Below are 23,130 nucleotides of genomic sequence, written 5' to 3'. Positions count from 1 at the left end.
ACACCCACACACACACACACCCACACACACACACACACAATACACACGCACGCATGCTTTGAGCCTTTCCAACTCCCCCGAGACGCTGTGAGCATATCCCACCGTCAAAGGGAATGAAAGAAAATGAAAGGGAATGAAAGGGAATGAGAATTGTCCGTTGTTATGATTATTTCTTTTTTCAAAAAAAAAAAAAAAGGCATTCTTCTTATTTCACCGTACCTACGTTTCTTCGGGGTAACCAAGGATCCGTCATGATCTCAGCGTCCAAGGCTTTTTGCCCTCGGCACGGCCAGGCCCGTCCGCACACTTAGACCTGGCTTCCCCGGCCAGAAACACCACAACACGGCAAGGTGGCCGAGCGGTCCAAGGCGCCAGGTTCAGGCCCACCTGAATTCGCTCCTGTAGCATTTCCTGGTCTCAGAAATGGGGCGTGAGTTCGAATCTCACCCTTGTCATTTTGCAATTTTTTTTCCCACTTCATTCTTTGTTTTGTTGCCCCCCTCATGCTCAACAAGAACGTTACCGTGGGAAATGCGGGGCACAAGCGGGGTCACCTTGGCTCAGGTCCACGCCGGTCATCAGCGTAGAGGATAACTACCTCGTTACCAAGGGTAGGTCAGGTAGGTCAGGTACTGAATACGTACTATAGTTAGTACTACTTGGGTAGTTAGTTACTGTAAATAGGTAATCATGTACTTGGGTCTTTGTAATTGGGTTGACAGGGTCCGAGGCACCCCCCTCCGCTGGAGACAAGTGGGGGTCCCATGGATCCAACATCCTCTTCATCAACAACAACAAACACTCCTCCCCAGGGGGGTCCACCGGCCGAAACTTTTATCATCCAAAAAGTCTCCCGCGCACAGGACGGACCCTTCCCTCTGACCGGGGCCATCTTGTCTTTGCGAGCTCGGCGACCGTCAACTGCCGCGACCGGCGCCTCGTCACCTGCAATGCAACGTCCCCACGAGCTGCTGCATTCCATCGCATCACGCGCGCCCCTGGACGGGGCACGAGATGGCGAATTGTTGTCCAGGGAAGAAAGACAGGCTGCGCTTCCACTACGACCTCGGGAGCTTCCCTGCGGCTGTTTCGTTGGGTGTTGCTGCTGCTGCTGCCGCCGCTGCCGTTGCACCGTCCAAGTAACGCTACGTACGTGGTACTATGTAGGTACCTGGACCATGGTCAGCAGCCATGCATGCCCGTACCAACCCAAGACAAGCTCTACGTGAGGTACCTATACTACACAGTAGTACTGCGTAGAGAGCTCCCCGAGACGCAAGAGAGAACCAAAAGGAAAAACAAAAAAAAAAACAAAAAAAAAAACCGCCATCGTCAGGCCACAATGTCCTCATCGTGCTTCTCGACCGCCGGCCCATCCGCACGCTCGGCGTCGCGCTTGCGACTCTGCGGCAAAATGCAATCGAGATCTGTGCAGTCTCTGATCCTCAGCTGACACGGGGCCTGTCCCAAGGGGAAGGACGTCGTCGCCCTGCGGATCCCCCGCGGCCACGGCGCTCCGCCCGTGATTGGTGCGGGTAAATGGGCTGGATAAAATCAAAAAGCGAGAAAAAAAAAAAGCCCGCTCGCCCAACCCAACAACGGCTGTACCCCAGCCCGATGGCCGCTGGCTTCGACCAGCTAACTACTGCGTACCTAACCACCCCGTGGGATGTCCGTCAGCAAGGGAACCAGGGGCCCTGTACCTACGTACGTACCCTGGCGCGGGCTGTCCCCCGGTGGGGGGCGGGGCGTAGGCCTTGTGTTCCAGGGCCTGGAACCTGGTGGTGACTTTGACACCTGCACGAGGCCCGTCATTGTAACGCTGGCCCCCCTTGCCCAACGTAGCGCGTGCCAGGTTGCTTGCTGGCCTGCTGGGCTCCTGCCAGGCTCGCGCTGGGCTCTCTCACCACCAAGAAAAACAACCCATGGCGTAATCGACCAGCTCCAGAGCGCGGAGGGCGGTGGGGGGAGGGGAGGGGAAGGGGAGGGGAGGGGGGAATGGGCTCCGGTGAGGAGAAACTCCCCGCACCCGACGCGCACCGGTCCCGGATGCCTCCTCTCTCTGTTGGGTTGGAACAGGGAGGGGCAGTCGAACCTAAGCAAGGGGAAAAAAAAAAAAAAAAAACCAAGGTCTCTCTCATCTGCCAGAAAGCCGACCCGGCGGAGGCTTCGCTCGTGCTTGGGGAATCCAGATATTTAAGCCCGTCTCTCTCGTATTCAAGAGCAAGGCAGCTCTCCAAGGTCTCCCCCCCCTCTCTCTCTCTGTCTCTTCCCTCCTCGTGCCCCTCCTCTATCACCGTCTCTCTCACACTTACTCTCACTCTCTCTCACCCTCTATCACATATTCTTGATCCAGTCGCCACGCCCCTCCCCCGTCACCATGAGCTCTGTAAGTTCACGCCGCCTCCAGCAGATATCCGAGCATATACAACCATCCTCTGTACTGCCTATCCCCCCCCCTTCTTTTTTTTCCCTTTTCCTTCCCCCCCCCCCCCCCTTTCCCTCTCACCTTGTCTACGTTTGCCTGGTAAACGGCTCTTTGCTTGCTTACACCCCACCGCTTTCCCCCTTACGGCAGAACCTCTCCTTCGTCCTCGTCAAACCCAACGAGGTGCGCTTCGAGGAGCGCCCTCGCCCCAAGCTCCAGCACCCCCACGACGTGCTCGTCGCCGTCAACTACACGGGCATCTGCGGCTCCGACGTGCACTACTGGCAGCATGGCGCCATCGGCCACTTCGTCGTCAAGGACCCCATGGTCCTGGGCCACGAGTCGGCCGGCACCGTCGTCGAGGTGGGCAGCCAGGTGACGGCCCTCAAGCCCGGCGACCGCATCGCCCTCGAGCCCGGCTACCCCTGCCGCCGCTGCTCCTCGTGCCTGTCGGGCCGCTACAACCTCTGCCCGGACATGGTCTTCGCCGCCACCCCGCCCTACGACGGCACCCTGACGGGCTACTGGACCGCCCCCTTTGACTTTTGCTACAAGCTCCCGGACAACGTCTCCCTGCAGGAGGGCGCCCTGATCGAGCCCCTCGCCGTGGCCGTGCACATTGTCAAGCAGGCCCGCGTCCAGCCCGGCCAGAGCGTCGTCGTCATGGGCGCCGGCCCCGTCGGCCTGCTCTGCGCCGCCGTCGCCCGCTCCTTTGGCGCCACAAAGGTCGTCTCGGTCGACATCCTCCAGTCCAAGCTCGATTTCGCCCGGGGCTACGCCGCCACCCACACCTACCTCTCGCAGCGCGTCTCCGCCGAGCAAAACGCAAAGAACCTCATCGCCGCCGCCGACCTCGGCGCCGGCGCCGACGTGGTCATTGACGCCTCGGGCGCCGAGCCCTCCATCCAGACGTCGCTCCACGTCGTCAAGATGGGCGGCACCTACGTCCAGGGCGGCATGGGCAAGGCCGACATCAACTTCCCCATCATGGCCCTGTGCCTCAAGGAGGTGACGGCCCGCGGCTCCTTCCGCTACGGCAGCGGCGACTACAAGCTCGCCATCGACCTCGTCGCCGCCGGCAAGGTCGACGTCAAGCCCCTCATCAACGGCGTCGTCCCCTTCACCGAGGCCGAGAGCGCCTTCAAGAAGGTCAAGGAGGGCGAGGTCATCAAGATCCTCATTGCCGGCCCCAACGAAAAGGTCGACAAGACCCTCAACACCGACGTCGATGCCGCCAAGCTCAAGGCCGCCCAGGCCGCCGGCCAGACCGGCTGCTGCTAGGCTTTCTCTCTCTCGTCCTGCATGACCTCCTTTGTTTTCTAATGGATTCCTTTGAACACGGCGTACGGGGGTGCATGGGTTTGGCGTTGGGATTCGTCAGAATAAAAAAACACATCTGTTCCACCTTTTTTTTCTGTTTCCAAAAACAAAGTCTATAATCCTTCTCAAATCTCAGGACCGCACATCGCGCTTCCGTGACCTTGACCTTTTCCCTTCATGTCGTGACCCTCGAAAGCTACTGCATCCCCAGATACCTCGTGTTGATGCTCGTCTTGGCGCTCGCCCCCCGGACCGCCACCGTTACTACCTCGCCCGGTACCACGTCGATCAGGTTGTCGTCGAAGGCCACGCCATCGTCGTCGCACTCAAGCGCCACGCCCTTGACCGGCACCTCGGCACGGATCCGCACCGACGCGAGGTCCTCCGCAAGCCGCGCCTCCAGCGCCTTGGGTTGCTGCAGGTGCACATGCTTGAGCGGCTCGGGCCAGTTGACATAGCGCGCCACCTGCCGGCCATCTTGCACCAGGTACGCCGCCACGACGGTGCGCGCCGCCGCCGCCGCCTGTGGCTCGTGGCTCTGCTTGCCGACGGGAACCTCGAGCTCGACCACCTCGGTCGACCGGTTCGCGCCCAGCACGAGCCCCGCCGCCACCGTCTGCGAAAAGGTCTCCTCTCCCGTCACCACGTCCCACGCGCGCAGCACGCAGTCGACCGTCGCGTCGCTCAGGGTCAGGTTGCTTCCCCAAACCTCGATGCGGGTGCGCTGCTCCGTTCCGATGCGCGAGTGGCGGTGGGCCCCGGGAACCGGGTGCTTGTGCGTGCGCCGCGCGATGCCGACCGTGATGGGCGCCATCTCGCGCTTGACGGTGAAGTAGGCGTGCTTGGGACGCAGGTAGTAGTCGGCGATGCTCCAGCTCGTGACCGGCCAGCAGTCGTTGATCTGCCAGACGAGGGCGCCGGCGCAGTACTCGCGCGACGGCCCGCGCCACTCGCGCCGCCAAAGCCGGTACGCCGACGCCAGGCACTCGGCCTGCATGAGCTGCGTGCTGTAGACGTACTGCTCGAGCGGGTCGGGCGCGTACCGCAGGTTCTCGGCCAGGTACAGGGCGATGCGGCGCTCGTGGCCGTCGGCCTTGTTGTGGAAGTCGACCGTCGAGGACTGCGCGTACCGGTCCGGGTCGTCCCGGCCCTGCGGCAGGTAGGCGTCGATGGTCTTGACGGAGGGGAACGCCTGCATCCCAAACTCGGACACGAACCGGCCGACAAGCTTGTCAAAGTCTTGCCACTTTTCCTGCGTGCCGTGCCACACGTTCCACTGGTGGATGTCCCCCACGGTTCCGTCGTGCGTGTCGCGGCCGGCGCCCCAAGGGGATCCGGGGTGATAGGCGGTGCGCGGCGCCAGGGCGGCGCACGCGTCGGCCAGAATCTTCTCGTAGATGTAGCGGGCGGGAAAGTCGGTCTTGAGCCAGCCCTCGGCGTCCTTGTCGGCGTAGTCGTACGTGAGACCGGCCGACTCCTGGTACTGGTAATCCTCGTTGTTGCCGGCCCAGATGACGATGCTCGGGTGGTGCCGCAGCCGCCTCAGGTTGGCACGCGCTTCCGCGTCGATCGACGCGCGCAGCTCGGGCCACGCCGGGTAGTTGCCGCAGCCGAACATGAAGTCCTGCCAGACCAGGATCCCGATCTCGTCGCACGCGTTGTAAAAGTCTTCCTCCTCGTAGATGCCGCCGCCCCACACTCGCAGCATCCCCTGGTTGCCCTCGGCCACCAGCCGCACCCAGTCGTAGTACCGCTTCGGAGCGATGCGCGGGATGAAGCTGTCGGCGGGGATCCAGTTGCTGCCGCCGCAAAAGACGGGGACGTTGTTGACTTCGAAGAAGAAGCTCGTTCCGGGTTGGCCTTCGAGGGGCCGCTGGACCAGCCGGGCGCGCCGGATGCCGATCCGCCTGGCGGCCGTGTCCAGCTCGGCGCCGCCGCGCAGCAGGGTGGCGCGCACCTCGTAGAGCGGCTGCGCGCCGTAGCTCCGCGGGTACCACAGGGAGGGGTTCTCGAGGGTGAACGACGCGGTTGGCGCATTGGCGTCGGCGGTCCCGACCGCGACCTGCCGCCCGTCCAGCGACAGCTCGAACCGCACCTGGTCGGCGCTCCCCTCCAGCTCGGCCGTCACGGCGACGGCGGCGCGGCTCAGCGATGCGTCCACGTCGACATCGGCGGCGAGGTCCGCCACCCGCGCCTCGTACACCTCGAGGTGGATTGGCCGCCACGGGCCGCACGTCAGGAGCGTCGGGCCCCAGTCCCAGCCCTGGGGGGGGGTGTCAGCGTCAGCGGGGTTCCGGAGGACGAACGGGGAGCAGCCGCCTTACCCAATGATACTGCGCCTTGCGCACGGCCAGGCGCGAGGTATCGCCGTTCCAGCATCCCCACTTGTGCGCCGGGTACTTCTCCACGAGCTCGCAGCCGCGAAGGTAAGCGCTATCAAAGCTGATAGACAGCTCGTTGGAGGAGCCCTCGGGGGCGAGCTGAGCCGAGACGTCGACGCGGTAGGGGAGGAACATGTTGTCCGACTCGAGTATCGTAGCGCCGTTGAGCTTGACGGTGGCAAAGGTGTCGAGACCGTCGAAGGCGAGCACGGCACGGGCTCCGGCGGGCACGGCCGGCGACGCGAAGGTGGTCCGGTACGTCCATGCGGCCTCGCCCACCCACTGCACGTCGAGCTCGTTCTTGGCGACGAAGGGGTCCGGGATCAGGCCGTGGTGCAGCAGGTCGAGGTGTATGTTGGTTGGGAACTGGCTCACGGGCAGAAACGGGGAGTCGTCCTTGTCGGCCTGGCGGAACTCCCAGCCCGCGTCGATGGCGACCACGGAGCGAGCCATGGTTACGGGACGGCCGGAAGGGTCCAGGAAACCGAGAGAGGGATCCGAGGCGAGAGGAGGAGAGGAAGCAGAAGAAGAAGACGATGGACCAGGAGATGGGACAAAATCACAAACAAGGAGGGAGGATCAAGGAGAGAGGATCAGGGAGGGAAGATCAAGGAGGGAGGAACGAATGCTGCTGCCAGATGCAGAGCCATGCGAGGAAGGAGTTGGCAGGCAGCCATGGCTTTTTATTATTTCTTTGTTGATCCTGTTAACGAGGGGATGCACCTGCCGAGCGAGCTGCTGTGGAAAGAAGGCATCTCCAAGGGGGCGGGAGCAACTGCCCCGCGGCGACGAATGAGGGGCTCCGGCCGGGAACCCACCGCCCGTACCTTAACTATCCGTACCCAGTCTGCACGCGATCGGTAAGGCGCCTGGATCCCTTACCTACCGTAGCTAAGGCGCTTTATGTTCCATGGTCCCTTACCGTACTGTACGTCAGCACCGGCCCATGCGTCAGTGGAGGTCAGGGGGAGGGGTTTAGGTTGTTGGTGTTGATTGAATGAAATCTTGAGCTGGGCTGCCAACGAAGCACAGGTCCAGCGGTATTTAGCCGGACAAGTGGAGTTGAGGAGTTGAGGTGGTGAGGATTCTTCAAGGTTGATATCTTATAAAATTTCCCCTGGCTTCGCGTTGTCCAAGAATCCAAGAATCCCATCGCCAGGTTTTTCTTTTTCCTGTTTTTTGGGGGTGGGGGGAGAAGGAGGATGTGTCTTGTCTTTGCAAAGCCGCTGAAGTTACCTCTTACGGACGGTACCGGGGTAACTACCGCTCACTAACACGACATGCGCCGGCCCAACCCCCGGCGCGGTTCGCACGGCTGACCTCGGAGCCGGCCTCTCCGCGTCGCATCGACCGCCCGCCAAGACTTCGGCCGTGGCAGCCCATCACGGCTGTGTCGGCAGCGATGGAGAATGGATTCGGCGGAATCCTCCAAGCGAGATTCTGCATGCTCGAGCCGCGAAAGCCACAGGGGCGACGAGGGCGACGAGGGTTGGGCAGAGCAAGAAAGAAATCGAAATCCTTGCGCATGTGTGGTATTGGAAAACCGAAAAGGACCATAAAAAAAATACCAACGCCAACAAACCCCCCTGAAACGCAACTCATCCATGTCCGGAAAGGGTATCTCCGCCTCAGCAACACCCTGCGCTCCTCCGCCGGCTTGTAAGTGTAAAGACTTCCTCCCACTCCCGCAGCCCCTGCCCCGTCCTCCTGCTTCTCCGCCGGCGCCGCCCGCCGCCGTCGTCGGTCGTCACGCCGCTCTTGATGCTCCCGCCGTCGCTGGCTCCCGCGTTCCACACGCCTCCGCCATCGCCGTACTGGATGCCGCTCATGGGGTCGTCCGGGTCGATCTCGCCGAGCTCGATCTTGGTCAGGATCATGCGCGCGAGCCGCCCAAACACCTCGTCGACGCCCTCGCCGCTGAAGGCGCTGACCTCCATGGCCGCGGGGATCTGCACCGTGCTGGCCCATCGCGCGGCCTCCGACGCGGCCACTTCGCGCCCGTCGGGCGCCACCGTGGCCTTGAGCTGCGCGCCGAGCCCCGGGTGGAGGGTGGATGTCGACGAGTACGAGGACGGCAGCGGGGTCGACGACAGGCTGGCGGTCCCGGGCGTCGGCGGCGGCAGGCCGGTATCGATGAGGGCGTCGTGCGCCAGGTCCAGCTTGTTGCCGACGAGCACGACCGAGAGGTTGGGCGATGCCAGGGCGCGCGCGTCGTTGAGGAAGGGCTGCAGCCCGCGGAACGACGCGTGAGAAGTTACGTCGTAGACGAGAATCGCACCGGCCGCGCCGCGGTAGTACGACCGCGACACGGACCGGAAGCGTTCGGTGCCTGCCGTATCCCAGAGCTGGGGGAGGTCAGCAGGACGGAGCAAGAACCGAGGGTGGGGGTGGGGGGAGGGGGAGGGGGAACCGGTCATCGGCCTACCTGAAGCTTTATCCTTTTCCTCCGCGCGCCCGTGCCGACCTTGATGATCTTGGTGGCGAACTCGACGCCGATGGTTTGCGACGAAAGCACGCGCCACTCGTTTTTGACGAAACGGTGGAGGAGACAGGATCTGGTCCACCTGGGTCAACCGGCGCCCCCCCGCAGCAGCAGCAACCCCGCGCGAACAACGTCACTCACTTGCCTGTCCCGCTGGGCCCCAACAAGATGATCTTGGCCAGGTAGTCGTACATGCTGCCCAGCTCCTGCTCGCGCACCGTGGCGGTGCTGTCGTCGCTCGTGGCAGACGACCGCCGCGGGCGCGTCATGCCGGGCAACTCGTAGCTCATGGCCGGACGACCGTCGCAGAGTCGACGAGGCTGGCGGGTTAGGGGGTGTTACGATCGTATGTCGGGCAGAGCGTCGGCTCAAAGGAGAAAAAAACAACCGGTGTGGCAGGCGTTTCGTCGGGGTCGGGTCTTTGGGCCAGCGCCTTCAACGACGCGTCTCGATATCGCGACGAGTTTGGACGGTGTTGGGTGGTGCATGTGCTGGATGGCTTTCAGGGAACGTCCCTCCTCTTGGAGTGCATGTGGATCCAAAGATAACGACGGGGGGGGGGGGGCGGGTCGCAGCGCCGAGCCAACAGCAGGCGGCGGGATGACGCCATGGCTGTAATTACGCATAACGGAATACCTGAGCGTTACGGTCCGGTACCACCTGATACTAGCGATGCAAGCATCGTCGGCGCTTGTCCTGGAACCGAGGCTCCGACCGCCGTTCATGTGGAGATGCCGGCCCCAGGCCGAGGACTTGATTGACATGCCAATGACACGGCCCTTGTCATAGACTCATTTCTTTCCTTCCTCACATGGAACTCGTTTACCATCCAGATCCAACATGAAGATTTCGGGACGGTCCTTTGTGGTTTCGGGCGGGTAAGTTCCCAATCCCCCCCCCCTTGTCGCTCCTGTAAAGGCCCTCTTTGCTCACGCCTGCACGCAGCGCCTCTGGCCTCGGCCGCGCGTGCGTCCGCGACATTGTCGCCGCCGGCGGCAACGCCGTCATCCTCGACATGAACGAGGAGCTGGGCAAGGCCCTCGTCGAGGAGCTGGGCACCTCGACCACCTTCATCCCCTGCGACGTCTCCGACACGGCCAGCATCAAGTCCGCCGTCGACGCCGCCGTCGCTTGGATCCGCAAGAGCGGCAAGCCTCTCGGCGGCATCATCCCCGGCGCCGGAGTGGGCCACCCCGGCCTCATCCTCGACAAGGAGCTGCGCCCGGTGTCCATGGAGTCGGTCGACTTTGTCCTGTCCATCAACCTTCGCGGCACCATCGACCTCGTCCGCCAGCTGCTCCCGGAGCTGGCCTCGGCCGCGCCCGAGGGTCCCGACGGCGAGCGCGGCGTCGTCGTCATGGTGGCCAGCGCCGCCGCCTTCGAGGGCCAGATGGGCCAGGTCGCCTACGCCGCGAGCAAGGGCGCCGTCGCGAGCATGACGCTGCCCATGGCCCGCGACCTCGCCCGTTTCGGCATCCGCGTCGTCACCGTCGCCCCGAGCATGTTCGACTCCAACATGACGGCGGCGCTGTCCGACAAGGTACGCACCGGCCTGCTCAAGGCCATGGAGTTCCCGAAGCGCCCCGGCCAGCCCGAGGAGTTTTCGGCCCTCGTGCGTCACGCCATCGAGAACGTCATGCTCAACGGCGTTGTGATTCGGCTGGATGGAGCCACTCGGATGCCAAGCAAGCTGTAATTTAGACTTACTACCTAGACATAATTCGAGGCTTCTCTCTTGGTCTTTCTACCATGCTCTCAATGACAGCCTTGCGCTGCTGCTTTTGCTCCAACGCTGCAGCCGGGAAGATGTTGTCCCGGAGGAGCGCTTCTCACCTTGCTCGGGGAAACATGGTGCTGCCTACAATGCGGCCTGGAAGCTCGGCGGTAATTCTTCAAGAAACGGGTCTTTACAAGGACCGGGGAGTAGAGCCTTGCAGAGCTGAATCTTTTACGGGGCAGCCTGGCCGTGCTAGCAGTACTACGATGGCTTCAGCTACGGTGTCGAAGCCTGACCAAGGCTTCTCTTGGGCGTGATCTTGTCAAGTTGCGACTGTAGCCGGGGTCCAGGTTGGATGAGAACGGAGGCCAAGAAGACAATGGAGAATATGATAAGAAAAATGAACCAGGCGGGATGAATGAGGCAAAGAAATACCGAGCAGGTGGTGTTGGCTAAGGATAGGGAGGAGCCAGGTCTGCGACGTCTTTGCGGACTGTTCCCACGAAACTGGTTCCCTTGTTTCCGCAGGTCAACAGCGCTCTGAACAACATCCTGTAAGACAACAGACAACAGCCGCATTGCACCCTCAGAAAGTCATTACGCCTTTCTTGCATGTCATCCCTGAAATGAGAATCAACCAAGAGCTTAGCAAACCATCCTTTGTTACCCCCTCACAAAATCCCTGGGAACTCAGTGAATTAAAGGTTCAGACCTCCCCAAGATGTTGGTATACGGGCTTTTCTCCATCACCTACCTACCCTCCAGCTTCCTGCCATGGGCCCCCCTAACACCAAGTTCGGCTTCTTGAGCAGCCTTCGGGGCCTCGATCGTCTCTGCCGAAACAAGACGATAATGCTGAAATCGAAACTCTCCAGGGCTAGTAAACGGCTGGTCACTCCATTGACGACCCGACAAGCGTCCTCGACACGGCCGCACCGCGCCGAGCAAAAGCTCCTAGACAACCCCAAGCAACCGCCAGACGAGATCACGGCGGCACAGTTCATCCTCTACGAGTCCGCTGCAAGATGGCCTCGTGCAGTTCCATGGATCATGGCATATCACCGTCGTGAGGGCCCCGACGTCCACGACGTTGAGGTGTTAAAGTATGCGCTGGAACAGCTGAGCCGGCCCAGGAGCGAACAACCACCCCGGAAGCAGAGGCTGTGGGACGACATCTGCAGCATGCTGAGAAGAATTTCTCTCTGGAAGTCCAACTACACGACATGGCGGGATGCCATATCCGGGGACGGTGGCGTTCGCAAGATGCCGTACCTTTACAAGCCCGCGATCCTTCGAGCCGCCCGGTACCTCAACGGCGAAACCAGCGGCGTCCCCGGGAAGCTGCAGGACAGCTTTGAGCTTGTGAACCTGAACTTTCTCGTCGACGAGTGCCGCGAGGTTCCGCCGTTCTAGGCAGGGGCCGACTTTACCAGCAACGCGTGGCGCCGAGAATACATGGAGGGCCGGCGAAACCCCTGGGTGCTTACCGCGACGCCAATAGACGCCCATCGTCTGGTGCAGGCAATGAAGGTTATTATTTCGGAAGAACAGAGGCTCGGCCGTACGATCTGGTCGCTGCCGACCTTGACAAGGGGCAGCAGCGTCGACGACGAACACGAATTGTTTCTCACCCCGGCGGCGGTCCACCTTCGCTCCGATGCAAGATGGACAAAAACACGGAGAAGACTCGGTTCTTCGTTTTGTTTGCCTTCGGACACTCCTAGGAGCACAAATCGCAATGACGATGACGATGGAGAAGCTTATGAGATTGTCGTTTACGAAACCAGACGTGACGATAAGAAACCGAAACGAGAGGACGCTTCGGAGGACGGAGAGCGATCCATGGAGCATGGCCGTTACTATGCAGCGTCCCACGCCAACGCGAGCACCGGTTGTGCAAGGAACAAGAAGCATGCCATGCTTCGGGACCAAGCCGAGAAGCAGGATCGGTGGATGGGACAAATCCAAGTCGGCGTGCTCGGCCTGACCAACAAGCATCACCGACGAATGCCAAAACTGAGTTCCGGTCCACGAGACAGGCCCGACAATCTGGAGCTAAACATGTCGGCTCTGGCAAAGATTATCAAGGACCTGGATCTAAAAGTCGTCATGCAGACGAGCGAAGTCGAAAATCTGAAGCTGCTGATGGGTAAGCTTCAGAGGGCGAAGAGAAGGACAGATAGGGTGGATCTGCGTCTGGATATCCGATTGACAACCGCCGAGAATGCATGAGGAGCCTATCGTGGCAGTCAATCTGGACATGTCGCCGCGCGATAGCAGCTTCTTGTAGATGGGACGGGACACACACCCCCCAGGATCGGTCCCGGGCAATGGTGATGGAGATGGTTAGGCAAGGAACCGTGTACCCAAAACGATTATTGCATGGCGATCTAGTTGCTCCTGTGACGTGCCCAAGAGATGAGACGCAAGTTCTTTTGACCCTGGCTTGGAGAGCTTCGCAACCGGAGTGACGGGACCGAATCTGATTTCCTGGGCACGAATTGCATTGCTCACTGAGTGGCACCGACGTTCTGGTATCGCGTTGCCGCAGACTGTGCCTGTGCCATCTGGCATCTGGGTGATGACCGTGGCTTGTATTCTCTTGTCCAACCCAGCATGAGCGTACTATACACTCACCATGCATGAGGACCTTAGTGTCGGCTACCGTCCCTGAGTCCCGGCCGGTGGCCGCCAAGCCCGGTCCCCACACCTCCGAGGTGGGGCCAAACCCCGCAGCCCATCGCCGAGCTCCGGACCGGGAGGAGCGTCAAGACCGACCCCGCCGGGACGACCCCCGTGAGCTTTCCTGAGCACCCAGACAACGCCAGAAAATGCCCCGGGAGTCGCAGGAGGCAATGGCTTGGCCGTTTTATCTTGAGGCTCGGATTTGGCCGAAGGGAGCTAGCATGCGAGGCACGCAGAATGGCGACTGGCTCAGATTCGACACCACTGAGCTTAGCACAGCTTCACGGACAGCTCCTCTCCCTTCTCCCAACGCAACAGATTTTCCACCTGCTGGTCATACCACGCATCCAGCGTTGACTCTTCAACATACCCCATGTGCGGCGTCAACAGCACCCTGCTGCGGCCGCCCTCGCCCCACTTGGTCGTGCGCCACCGGCTGTCCAGCGGCAGCGGCTCGAGGTCAAACACATCCAACGCGGCGGCGCGGATCCGGCCCTGCTCGAGCACGTCGAGCAGATCCTCCTCGACCACCAGCGGCCCGCGGGACGTGTTGACAAAGATGGCCGTCGGCTTCATGAGCTCGAGGTCCCGCCGGGCCACGACCCCGCGCGTGCGGTCCGACAGGACGAGGTGCAGGCTGACCACGTCGGCCGCGCGGAACAGCTCGTCCTTGCCCACCGCGCGGATCCCCGCGCCGCCGCCGTCCGCCGCCAGCAGCCCCGCGTCGCGGGCCGCCTGGTCGGCGCGCTCCTGCGTCAGGTTCTCGCTCCACGCGACCACCCGCATGCCAAAGGCGCCGCCGAGGATGCGGGCCACGGCCGTGCCGAGCCGCCCCAGCCCGACGAGCCCCAGCGTCTTCCCCCGCAGCGACACCGCGGGGGCGGTCTGCCACCCGCCGGACTTGACGGCGAGGTCGTCCTGGGCGACGTTGCGCGCCGCGGCCAGCACCAGGGCGACGCAGTGCTCCGTCGTGCTGACGGAGCCGACCGAGCCGGCGTGGGCGCGGTCCACGGCGCCGGCGACGGGGATGCCGCGGGCGCGCAGGGCGTCGAGGTCCAGGGCGAGGTTGCGATTGCCCGTGGTCAGGAGGAGCCGGAGGTTGGGCAAGCGGGCGATGAGGTCGGCCGGGAAAGGGGTGCGCTCGCGCATGGTACCTGGGGGGGGGGGGGGGGGGGGGACCGGGTCAGCGAGGGTGGTTCTGAGGGAAGCGGTGCGTGGGGACCGTACAGAGGACCTCAAAGGGTTCCAGGCGCGCGACGATCTGGTCCCGAGTCTCGTGCGAGGTGCCCGGGTGGTGGTAGGGCGGCAGGGTGTTGGGGAAGAAGGAGACGTCGAACTTGGCAGGGTCCAGGGCACGGAACTTGGGCTCCGAGATGCCCTGGTAGTCGTCGAGGACAGCCACCTTGATGGGTGCCATGGCTGACAGCGAGGTGCCGCGAGGTTCCGTTGGACAGTGAGCTGTGAACCTGCGGGGTTGGAGCTGAGGTCTGGATGTCCGGTTGTAGTTTGCCGTAGCCGGTTGCCGGCCGCCCCACATGACGTGCGTGCTCAAAGTTACCGTATTCCAGGGATGTGTCATGACGTCGTTCTTACATTCCGCAGAGCCGCATTACTAGTAGGTCTGGAACGGGAAGTGGGTCTTTTGGCTAACGGGAGATCCCGCACCGGGCATCCCCAAATAGGTACCTCTGGCTACCTGCTCCAGCCCCAGGTTCGTGGCCTGAGCAGCAGTGGTGTTCTCCCGGCCCCGGGGACTGCCAGGTATGTGGCTACTGGGAGGTAGTTCTCTAGGTACCTGTACCTTGGATACGATCTGCCGACAGATACAGGACGAGGAGGACACCAATGATGCTTCCGGCTATGACAACGCCGCGCTTGTAGACAACGTGGTGGAAGCTAGCGATAAGAACAGACATGAAGCTATTATCCATAAGTGATAGGAAGGGAGAAACCGTTACCGGCAACCGAAAAGCCATCGGCATCTATTGAGAATCATCAAAGAGGGACAAGCCCCTGCGGACCGGGGAAGGCTGGGGCTATACAGCCAGCAAACTTTCTGGGATTGTAGGCTTCAATAATCTAGTTTTCAGAGGTTCATTTCCACTAGTAGACTGACAAAGTCACACTTCCCCTCGGTTTCTCTGGCTGCATCTTGCATCATGACCTGAGGGTGAAACTCCTCGGCAATGTCCCCCGGCCCGGGTACCTCTATAGGTCCAGTTCCGCCCGTGTGGGTCCGCTGGGCAGGTCTTGGCGAGATCGGATCCGGGGCCCGACTCGGGGAACCTCCGGGAGGATCCACCGGGTCCACTGTCATCGGCACGAGACCCGGCGTGGCATCGGCTCGCGCGCCAAAATCACGGATTGCAGAGCAATGACATCTTCCGAGCTTCGTCATATCGTAACGATATCCGCGCTGAAAACAAGCCGCAATTCAGCCGTCGACGACGTTTCATTTCGGTCCAAGACGTTATCTGGAGGCTCGTCAAAGTTGTCTGACGTTTGTAATGTTCCCCCTCTGAGCCCTATACCAAGTCAACGCCGTTCACACACACACACACACACACACACTCTCTCTCTCTCTCTCTCTCTCTCTCTCTCTGTCCCTCTCCAACCTATTTCAACCTTCTGATTGGCTTCCTGCCCAAACACAAAGTTTCCAGTTCTTCCATGCCTATCTGTCGAGTCTCGGAGCCGGCTTCACCGTCTCGTAGCGTTGCGGCAGCCGCAGTGGGATTCTCGGAAATGGTTCCAGTACATCCATCGTGGACGGCAGTAGGGATGGTGTCCACAATACCCGGCGAATACCACGTGTTGATGGCCGCACTCGTAAATGTGTTTCCACTAGTAGCACATTGCGGGCGGCGTGTCAATCCGCAGAAACTGCTCTGGACAACAAAAGCGAACAGTAAGTAAATCTTAAACGCACTGCGGGGGTGATGCTTGTTTTGCTCTTGCGAAAGCGAATGGTTTTGTGGCGGTCATTCTTGGGTCCAAGAACTGGCGCCTCTTTTTATTCTTGCGTCGAATCTTGCCATGCTTGGCGTACCAGCCGCACCGCTGTGCTGGCATCAGATACAGACGTGGACATCTAGACCCGCAGCGCCGAATGGCGATGGCATATTTGCGTCTGTGGAGTGTCACACCGAGCCCTTGTTGTTGGACTGTTAGAGACAGGCTGATGCCAGCCAACACCTCGGCGGATGTAAGAGAAGACTGGCGGAGAGGTGCAAGACACTACAAGGACGACCGAGCATGTGAGACAGCATGGGGACGGCCAGGAGGTACATCTGGAAGAGCACTATTTGACCTGCGATACGATAAAGTACCTTCTTGCAAATGTGGACGGCCGGCTGGTCGGCCTGTGCCCTTTAAGAAAGGATCATGGAACCATGACTGTCCAACGTATTCACCTTACACAAACATTACAATCCTACGTGAAAAGCCCTTGGATGAAGTCCGGTCCCACCGAACCATTGAGAAGTTTGCATATCCATCGGCTGTTATCACTGCTGCTGCCGATGGCTTTTCACTCCAAAGATTCTCGGATAGGCGAAGCAATGCAGCAATCCGGAGACGGTCTCCTTGCCAGTTTCATAGAAATGACACTCCAGGGTTTTTGAAGGTCTCCGGGGCCTACTCTCGGAGAATCCTCAGGCGAGCGTACGGATGCTTCGGCTCTCTAAAGACTCCCTCGATGGCTGCCATAGACTGGTGCTCCTCAGGCAGCTCAAGAAACTCAAAGGTCAGAATAAGGAGAACCACCATGATCCGCAGCTCCATCTGGGCCATTCGGCGCCCTGTTTACCGAATGATAGTCAGCATGAATCCACGTCGCGTACACCAAGGCCTCAAGGACGTACCAAAGCAACCCCTAAACCCACCCCCCATGGCCAAGCTGGGCAGGGCATACGCATCAAATTTCTCCTTTCCGGTCTTGTCCAGGACGATCCACCTCCGCGGGTTAAAGCTCGCCAGGTCCCTCCCCGCGATTCCGCTCAGCCCATCCCCGTGCCTTTCCGCCGCTGCCCTCGACGTTTCACTTCGCTTCTCTTCCTCCAACGGCGTCGGCGTCCGATCGATGTGGTAGTTCAAAAAGATCTCCGCCCCCTTCGGAACCGGGTACCCCAAGATTGTGGTATCAACCAGGGTCTGCCGAATATTGGCCTTGGCGGTGCCAGCCAGACGGAACGCCTCCTCGCAAGCGCCGTCGAGGTAAGGGACATCCGCCGCGTTCAGAATCTCGTCAACGCTAGGCAGGCCCGGGCCGGGAAACGCCTTGCGAAGCTCGGCCCGAAGGGTGGACTGCACCGCTGGGAACCGCTCCATGAACCGCGCAAACCAGGCGAGCGTGTTCGCCGTGCTGTCATGCCCTGCCACCAACAACACGAACATCTCGTCGAGCATGTTGGAATCCTGGGTGGGATCGGATGGTTCCACGCCGGCCTTCTTGGCCTGCAGGATCTGCCTTCGCAACACCAGATCCATCGCGCAGGTGTCCAACGCATCGGATTCCAACGCGCCTTCGGTGAGATGCTGGTAGCGCTCGACGGCCTTCTTCATGCATCGCGTCATCTCCCGGGTAACAGAGCTCCGGAAGCGGCGATACCGTGGCAGATAGGTTTCAATCTTTTGGGCAAGATTCGGGTGGAGCGTGCTGAAGTTGCGCACAATCGTTTCGCAGATATAGGCTACCTGCTCCTTGAGGAATGCGCCGCTGGGAGGCTGTAAAGCGGTGCCATCGCCCTCAAGTTGGCGCTTGAGCCTTTCAATGTCGAAGCGTATGGTGCCGGCTTCTTCGCCAAGCATGGCGATCCAGATGACGTCGAGAGTGGCGTTTTTGAAGTCATCCAGGACGTTGATGGGCCGGTCGGCCTGCGCAGCGCGGAGGCCCCAGAGCTCGAGCAGCTCCAGGGTGCACTTGTAGATGTTGGGCGCTGCGACGCGGCGGAGGAAGTCAACGCTCATGGCGTCGGCCCACAAGCGCTTCTGGGCCCTGAGCTCCGGGGTGGTGTACTGCGCCAGCGTGGCGCGCGGGAACATGGCGCCGAAGACCTCGACGTCGATAGCTGCCTTGTCGAACTACAATACCCACGTTAGATGTCGATCCCTTGATGCGTCTTGTGTGAAGAGACCCTACCTCTTTGTGGCGACGCACGAGGATGTCCTCGATCTCGCGCGGATCCTCGAGAACGATTAGCGGCTTGCGGACGCCCGGAAACAGGAACTGGGCGATAGGCACGCCCAGCTTTCGCGTCGTCACGGCAAAGATAGCGGCGGAGAGCTCGTTGGTCTCCTTCATGATCGGGACGATTTCCATCACATCGCCGGTCAGGCGTTTGGCCGAGGCCTCATTGTAAGGAATGCCAGGATACGGCTTGGGATACAGCTTGCGGAGGAGGAGAGCAAGCCCAAGGACGACAAGGCCGGCAAGGCCGAGACGCCAGGACAAGGGCTCGAACACCATAGCTCGCTGGGATAGCGCCGCACAGCTGTGCGTCTCTGTAGATCTGGGGAGGCGATGGCGGAGACAATAACACAGGTAACGAGAGCCGGTGTTTGGCCCTTTGCATCTTTTGGCAACTTAACATTTTCAACAACAATGTATATAAATACTACCTAGGCGGCTTGGCGGATCTAGTTCAGTTAGGAGAGGTGGATCTGGAGTTAGCTCCCGGTTGTGTCAGGGATCTCGTTGGCGTTGTCCTCCTGAGACGATCGGAACGCGCGGGCCCGGCAGAACAGCCACCAACGCTAAGACTGGTCGGACGGCGCGCGTTCCGTCGGGCGTGATCCGCGCGTTCCGAATGCGAAGAGCCCGGGTCAGTTCCGTCATCTCTCCCTAGACATCGTCAGACATGCCGGGAGCAAAGCGGTCTCGATCGGATCTGATCCGGTTTGATTTTGAACTGCCTGGTGCCGGCCGCCGCAGCCTCAGCCACGTCACATCATTGTATGTACACAACCATGCGCTGCACATGGTGAGACTACAGCGCCCCCCCCCCCCCCCCCCCGGGCCCGATTCTTGGCAAACCAGTTCTTGAATCCAGACGCCAAATGAAATGCTGCAATGAAGAAGAGGTTGAAGCGGTGCATCGGGCGCAGCATCATGGTTGTCGGCAGGAGGGAACAGGATGGACGGCAAGCCTCGTTTGCGCCAACAATGACCGCCTAACCATCCCCAACATGCGGCCGTTCATCGACCTACAAGCAACGCCGCGGAAGCACGATGGATCAAGAACTTGTGCCTTGGTTGTTCAACTTAACCATGCCGCCTCGCGCTCTTGATGATATCAGCAGCCTGTGCGCCAGCGTGTCAACGCTCTCGTCAAAGCCCCAATCCCAAAGACCGGCAACAAGACGGACTCACCTTCTCGGCAATCGCATACACGGTCTGCTGCGTCGCCGCGGCCACCAGCGCCGGCATGATGCTGGCGTCCACCACCCGGAGGTTGTCCGTGCCATGCACCACGAGCTCCTCATCCACCACCCCGCCGTCCTCCTTGGGCATCTTGGCCGCCGTGCCCACCGGGTGCCATCCCTGCGGGCTGTACCCCTGGACGACGTGCCGTGCCAGCGCCTCGTCGCTCTGCACGTGCTCCCCCGGCACCACCTCCACGGGGCTGTACTCGGCATAGTTGGTGCGGAAGTGCCATCGCAGGAACCGAAGGTACGCAACCATCAGGTCGATGTCGAGCGGGTTGGAAAGCGCGCGGTAGTCGACCACGGGGTGCGACTCCGGGTCCGTCGCATTGATGGACACGGTGCCGCGCGAGGCGATGTGGAAGCCGATCGGCTGGGCGGAGGGCACGCCGCTGACGATGTAGTTGAGGAAGGACACGTCGGGCTTGCGCATCTCGCGCGCAAAGACGGACTGGATTTTGCGCTGGCCGCGGATGACGGTAGGGTGGGTGTCCGGCGGAAGGTAGGAGGCGATGTCCTGCGCGGCGTACTTGGCAGCGAGGGATCGGTAGTTGGCGGGGGCGATGAGCGGGAGCGAGAGGACCGCGGCCAGGCCTTGGGAGAGCTGGATGTTTGGCGGGGGTAACGGGGGGAGATCGGGAGGCGTCCAGTTGAAGGTGATGGACGGGCCGATGGGATGGTCTTGGAAGTTGGCCCCCACGCCGGGGAGGTCCACTACAACATCAATCCCCGCCGACTGGAGGAGCCTCTTGGGGCCGATGCCGCTGAGCTGGAGGATTTGAGGTGTCCGGAGGGCACCTGCGGAGAGAATGACTTCCTGCTTGGCCTTGACCGTGCAGGCCGGGCCTGGACCGTCGGCGGGGACGAACTGCACGGAAACGGCGCGCTTCTTCTGCAGGTTGATCTTGTTCACGCGAGCCTCGGTGACAAGATGGTAATTCGGCCGGTTGAGGCCGTCCCAATGGCCGGTCCGAGCGTATGAGCGCGATTCGGTTGCGGGATCCTTGGACAAAGGGTAGTAAAAGACGCCATGCGTGCCCTTGGAGCCGTCTTGAGGGAATGCGAGGCCAGCGATCTTCCGTAAGGCCTGATATCCAACCCCTAGCACCTTTGGTCAGTCCTGCCATGTGCAACCACGAACGTCAACATACGGTGCAAGGGCCGGAGGCTGCTGGAAAACGAGGCGTAGACTCGCGTGTTTGGCAGTGTACCCCAGGCTTTGCGATCGTACGTCAGATTGAAGCTTGCCGCGTACGTGGCGTTGGGTTCCTTGAAATGAATGGCCTGCAGACGAGTTAGCCTCTCATGATGCCCTGCTCCGTGAACTACCGATCATGGCAGGCTTTGGGACCAATTATTCGACGTGCTTTCTTGAAGTAGGGGAAAATGCCCTTCCAGTTCCAGGTCGACCGTTTGCCCCCAAGCTCAGCCCAGAGGTCATAGTCTCTTGCCGACGCCCGCATCAGGGCCATGCCATTGATGGCAGAACTCCCGCCAACGCAGTTCCCCACGAGAGCGGGGACGACGCGATTGTTCAGGTCTTGCTGAGGAACCGACGGAAAGCTGTAACCACATCCCTCAGGACTCGGGGACGATGGATCATCTTTGCAGGAGGAGCCGTCAGCATGGCTCCATCGAGCGCAGAGAGACCTGGACTGTGGACCGTTATGAACGACATACAGAAGCCGCCTGTTTCGATCACGAGAACCGTGTCTTCACCATCAGTTAGCAACCGGTCCTTGGCCGGGCGATTCTCCGTCACACTTGCATTTCCCATCCTCGGAGAGGCGATCCGCCACCGTAAGGCCCGCTGTGCCTGCACCGACGATCACGTAGTCGTACTCTCGGCCAGCGACCTCTGTGCTGCTGACATGCTGTGCGCGAGGAGCAAAGGGGTGCCCTAGGACCGCTTTGAAGCTTGCAAGAAGCAAGATAGGATACAGCATGGTGTATCGTAGGCACGGTCGGCCTCTGCTCATCGCGTGAGTAGATGCAACGGTTGGAGAACGTTGGAAGCCGTGGAGCATAAATGGTGAAATGGAAAAGAGAAGCATCTTACGGAGCTAGTTATACCCTCCGAGGATTCGACTCTTCCATCCCCGCATCCTCGTACCTCCTCATGGCGTGCCGGCGGAGAGGAGCATTCGATGCGTTCCGGGTTGCATCCAACCAGTTGCATCGACTCGCATGTCAACATGGTGCCTGGGAAGGATGCTTACACTGCATGCATCGTTTATTGATGCGCCCAAACTCGGTGCCCAAGGGCTTGCTTACAATATCTTGGCTCCTGGTACAGGGGATGACATGATCACGCCACAACCGGCCGTCCAATATCGCCGGAAGTGTTGAATTCATCCCCTTGTTGAGGAACCTGGCAGCCTCTCTCACAACCTAACCCCTGTGCATTTTCAGCGTATGAGGTTGCCTTGGGACACAAACCTTTCGTCTCACACATTATGCTGGCAGCTGTGACAGGATCTCGGGCTTGACCCTGGCCCTGCGAATGCTAATGAGGTTTCCTGGATTACCTTGGGTAGGTAGGTAGGTAGGTAGGTAGGTAGGTAAAACTACATCGGTGGATGTCTCAGGTGGGCATTCTGCCCTCCCAGATGTGACGGCCCTGTTCCTACCAGGAACCGCTCCTGAGCGTGGCGCAGAAAGGGTGGCTTGGCTCTGGAAAGTTAGCTAGGCCGTCATCCAAACCATCTTGGCGCCGATGAGCTGCGGGCCCAGAGTTCATCACAAGGCCCCGGACACGCATGGCCCTCTCGATGCGGGCCTTCCAATGCATGGAGCTGACAACAAGTAACGTAGCCTTACTTTACGAGTTCGTTACTGTGACAGCAAAAACGGATCCGCTGATGCTGCCATCAGCTAGTGCACCATATATACCTGCTACTGCAACAGTTACCTTTTAGGGCAGATCTGCCTGTTGCCCGCGTGGGAAGGGTGGGTTGTGTCTCTCCATCATCACCTGAGGACAGGCATTTACAATACCTTTTTTGGCCTTGCCTTGAATTTCTTGATCTTCCCAACTCATGACACTTTTCAATACGGAACGTCAAGCTTCTGTTTTAGGCTGCTCGTCATAGGGGTGTGGCTCGCCGGGCGTGTCTACACAGGGGATGCCGGCGACGAGCTTTCCAGTAATCTGTTCTCCGACCTGGCCCCGTAAGCTATCCGGTTCATTGACCGAATTGCCATCGGCGGTGGTGTGCTGACACCCCGTTGTATTTCAGAATCCTAACATTCTTTGGGGAGAGGGTTACTGCGCAGTTTATGAGTCGGTCCATGGGATGTCCTCCGGCTTGGTCTTCTCGTCTACGCAGGGGTGCCCGCATACTGCTTTCATCACACCCTTCTTAAGGAAGGAATCCTCGTTGAGCGTTGCGCCTTTTCATGAACAGCGGGTGGTGCACTCATACTCTTGGGAGCGGATGTTGTGGCGCTCGTCTGAAGTGTCACAGACAAACCCCTGGCGTCCATGCCTCCAGCCCTCGTCGCCGCGTTTCGCCGAACGGCGTGCCATCTTTGTGTTTTTTTCTTTGTTCGTGTCGTTTAGATAGATCGGTTTTAATGCCGTCTGGCAAAAATGAGGACTAAGGATAACTAATTACTCGGTGCTATTGTGCGTTGAAGTTGCAGATCGGAGCAAAAGAAGGGCTGGAGTTGAGTAGAATGGGTGTATCAGTGA

The 23,130-nt window shown here is 60.4% G+C and overlaps 7 protein-coding genes and 1 non-coding gene across 8 annotated transcripts; 3 read left to right on the top strand and 5 right to left on the bottom strand.

Moving 5' to 3' along the window:
- The first annotated feature begins 344 nt into the window (after positions 1 to 344).
- Positions 345 to 455, top strand: VTJ83DRAFT_t24. The gene has a single exon. It is a non-coding gene; the product is annotated as a tRNA-Leu (tRNA).
- A 1,925-nt stretch (positions 456 to 2,380) lies between these two features.
- Positions 2,381 to 3,709, top strand: VTJ83DRAFT_172 (uncharacterized protein; the record flags this gene model as incomplete). The annotated part of the gene is made up of 2 exons (XM_071007910.1): positions 2,381 to 2,389; positions 2,579 to 3,709. The coding sequence occupies 2 exons, from the start codon at positions 2,381 to 2,383 to the stop codon at positions 3,707 to 3,709; spliced, it is 1,140 nt and encodes a 379-aa protein (XP_070869525.1).
- Positions 3,710 to 3,944: 235 nt separating this feature from the next.
- On the bottom strand, positions 3,945 to 6,582 carry VTJ83DRAFT_171 (uncharacterized protein; the record flags this gene model as incomplete). Its single annotated transcript, XM_071007899.1, has 2 exons — positions 3,945 to 6,011; positions 6,073 to 6,582. 2 exons carry the CDS (start codon positions 6,580 to 6,582, stop codon positions 3,945 to 3,947), a joined length of 2,577 nt encoding a protein of 858 aa, XP_070869524.1.
- A 1,175-nt stretch (positions 6,583 to 7,757) lies between these two features.
- VTJ83DRAFT_170 (uncharacterized protein) lies at positions 7,758 to 8,901 on the bottom strand (the record flags this gene model as incomplete). The annotated part of the gene is made up of 3 exons (XM_071007888.1): positions 7,758 to 8,474; positions 8,555 to 8,684; positions 8,753 to 8,901. The coding sequence occupies 3 exons, from the start codon at positions 8,899 to 8,901 to the stop codon at positions 7,758 to 7,760; spliced, it is 996 nt and encodes a 331-aa protein (XP_070869523.1).
- A 550-nt stretch (positions 8,902 to 9,451) lies between these two features.
- VTJ83DRAFT_169 (uncharacterized protein) lies at positions 9,452 to 10,307 on the top strand (the record flags this gene model as incomplete). The annotated part of the gene is made up of 2 exons (XM_071007876.1): positions 9,452 to 9,489; positions 9,557 to 10,307. 2 exons carry the CDS (start codon positions 9,452 to 9,454, stop codon positions 10,305 to 10,307), a joined length of 789 nt encoding a protein of 262 aa, XP_070869522.1.
- Positions 10,308 to 13,283: 2,976 nt separating this feature from the next.
- Positions 13,284 to 14,430, bottom strand: VTJ83DRAFT_168 (uncharacterized protein; the record flags this gene model as incomplete). The annotated part of the gene is made up of 2 exons (XM_071007865.1): positions 13,284 to 14,167; positions 14,241 to 14,430. 2 exons carry the CDS (start codon positions 14,428 to 14,430, stop codon positions 13,284 to 13,286), a joined length of 1,074 nt encoding a protein of 357 aa, XP_070869521.1.
- Positions 14,431 to 16,649: 2,219 nt separating this feature from the next.
- VTJ83DRAFT_167 (uncharacterized protein) lies at positions 16,650 to 18,480 on the bottom strand (the record flags this gene model as incomplete). Its single annotated transcript, XM_071007854.1, has 3 exons — positions 16,650 to 16,813; positions 16,877 to 18,095; positions 18,154 to 18,480. 3 exons carry the CDS (start codon positions 18,478 to 18,480, stop codon positions 16,650 to 16,652), a joined length of 1,710 nt encoding a protein of 569 aa, XP_070869520.1.
- Positions 18,481 to 19,275: 795 nt separating this feature from the next.
- VTJ83DRAFT_166 (uncharacterized protein) lies at positions 19,276 to 21,382 on the bottom strand (the record flags this gene model as incomplete). The annotated part of the gene is made up of 6 exons (XM_071007843.1): positions 19,276 to 19,314; positions 19,384 to 20,537; positions 20,588 to 20,720; positions 20,804 to 21,039; positions 21,117 to 21,149; positions 21,205 to 21,382. The coding sequence occupies 6 exons, from the start codon at positions 21,380 to 21,382 to the stop codon at positions 19,276 to 19,278; spliced, it is 1,773 nt and encodes a 590-aa protein (XP_070869519.1).
- Between the last annotated feature and the right edge of the window lie 1,748 nt (positions 21,383 to 23,130).

This window comes from Remersonia thermophila, chromosome 1, assembly GCF_042764415.1.
Source record: "Remersonia thermophila strain ATCC 22073 chromosome 1, whole genome shotgun sequence".
NCBI lineage: Eukaryota > Fungi > Ascomycota > Sordariomycetes > Sordariales > Chaetomiaceae > Remersonia > Remersonia thermophila.
The sequence above is the reverse complement of the archived record's forward strand: the minus strand, read 5'-3'. Positions and strand labels throughout refer to the sequence as shown.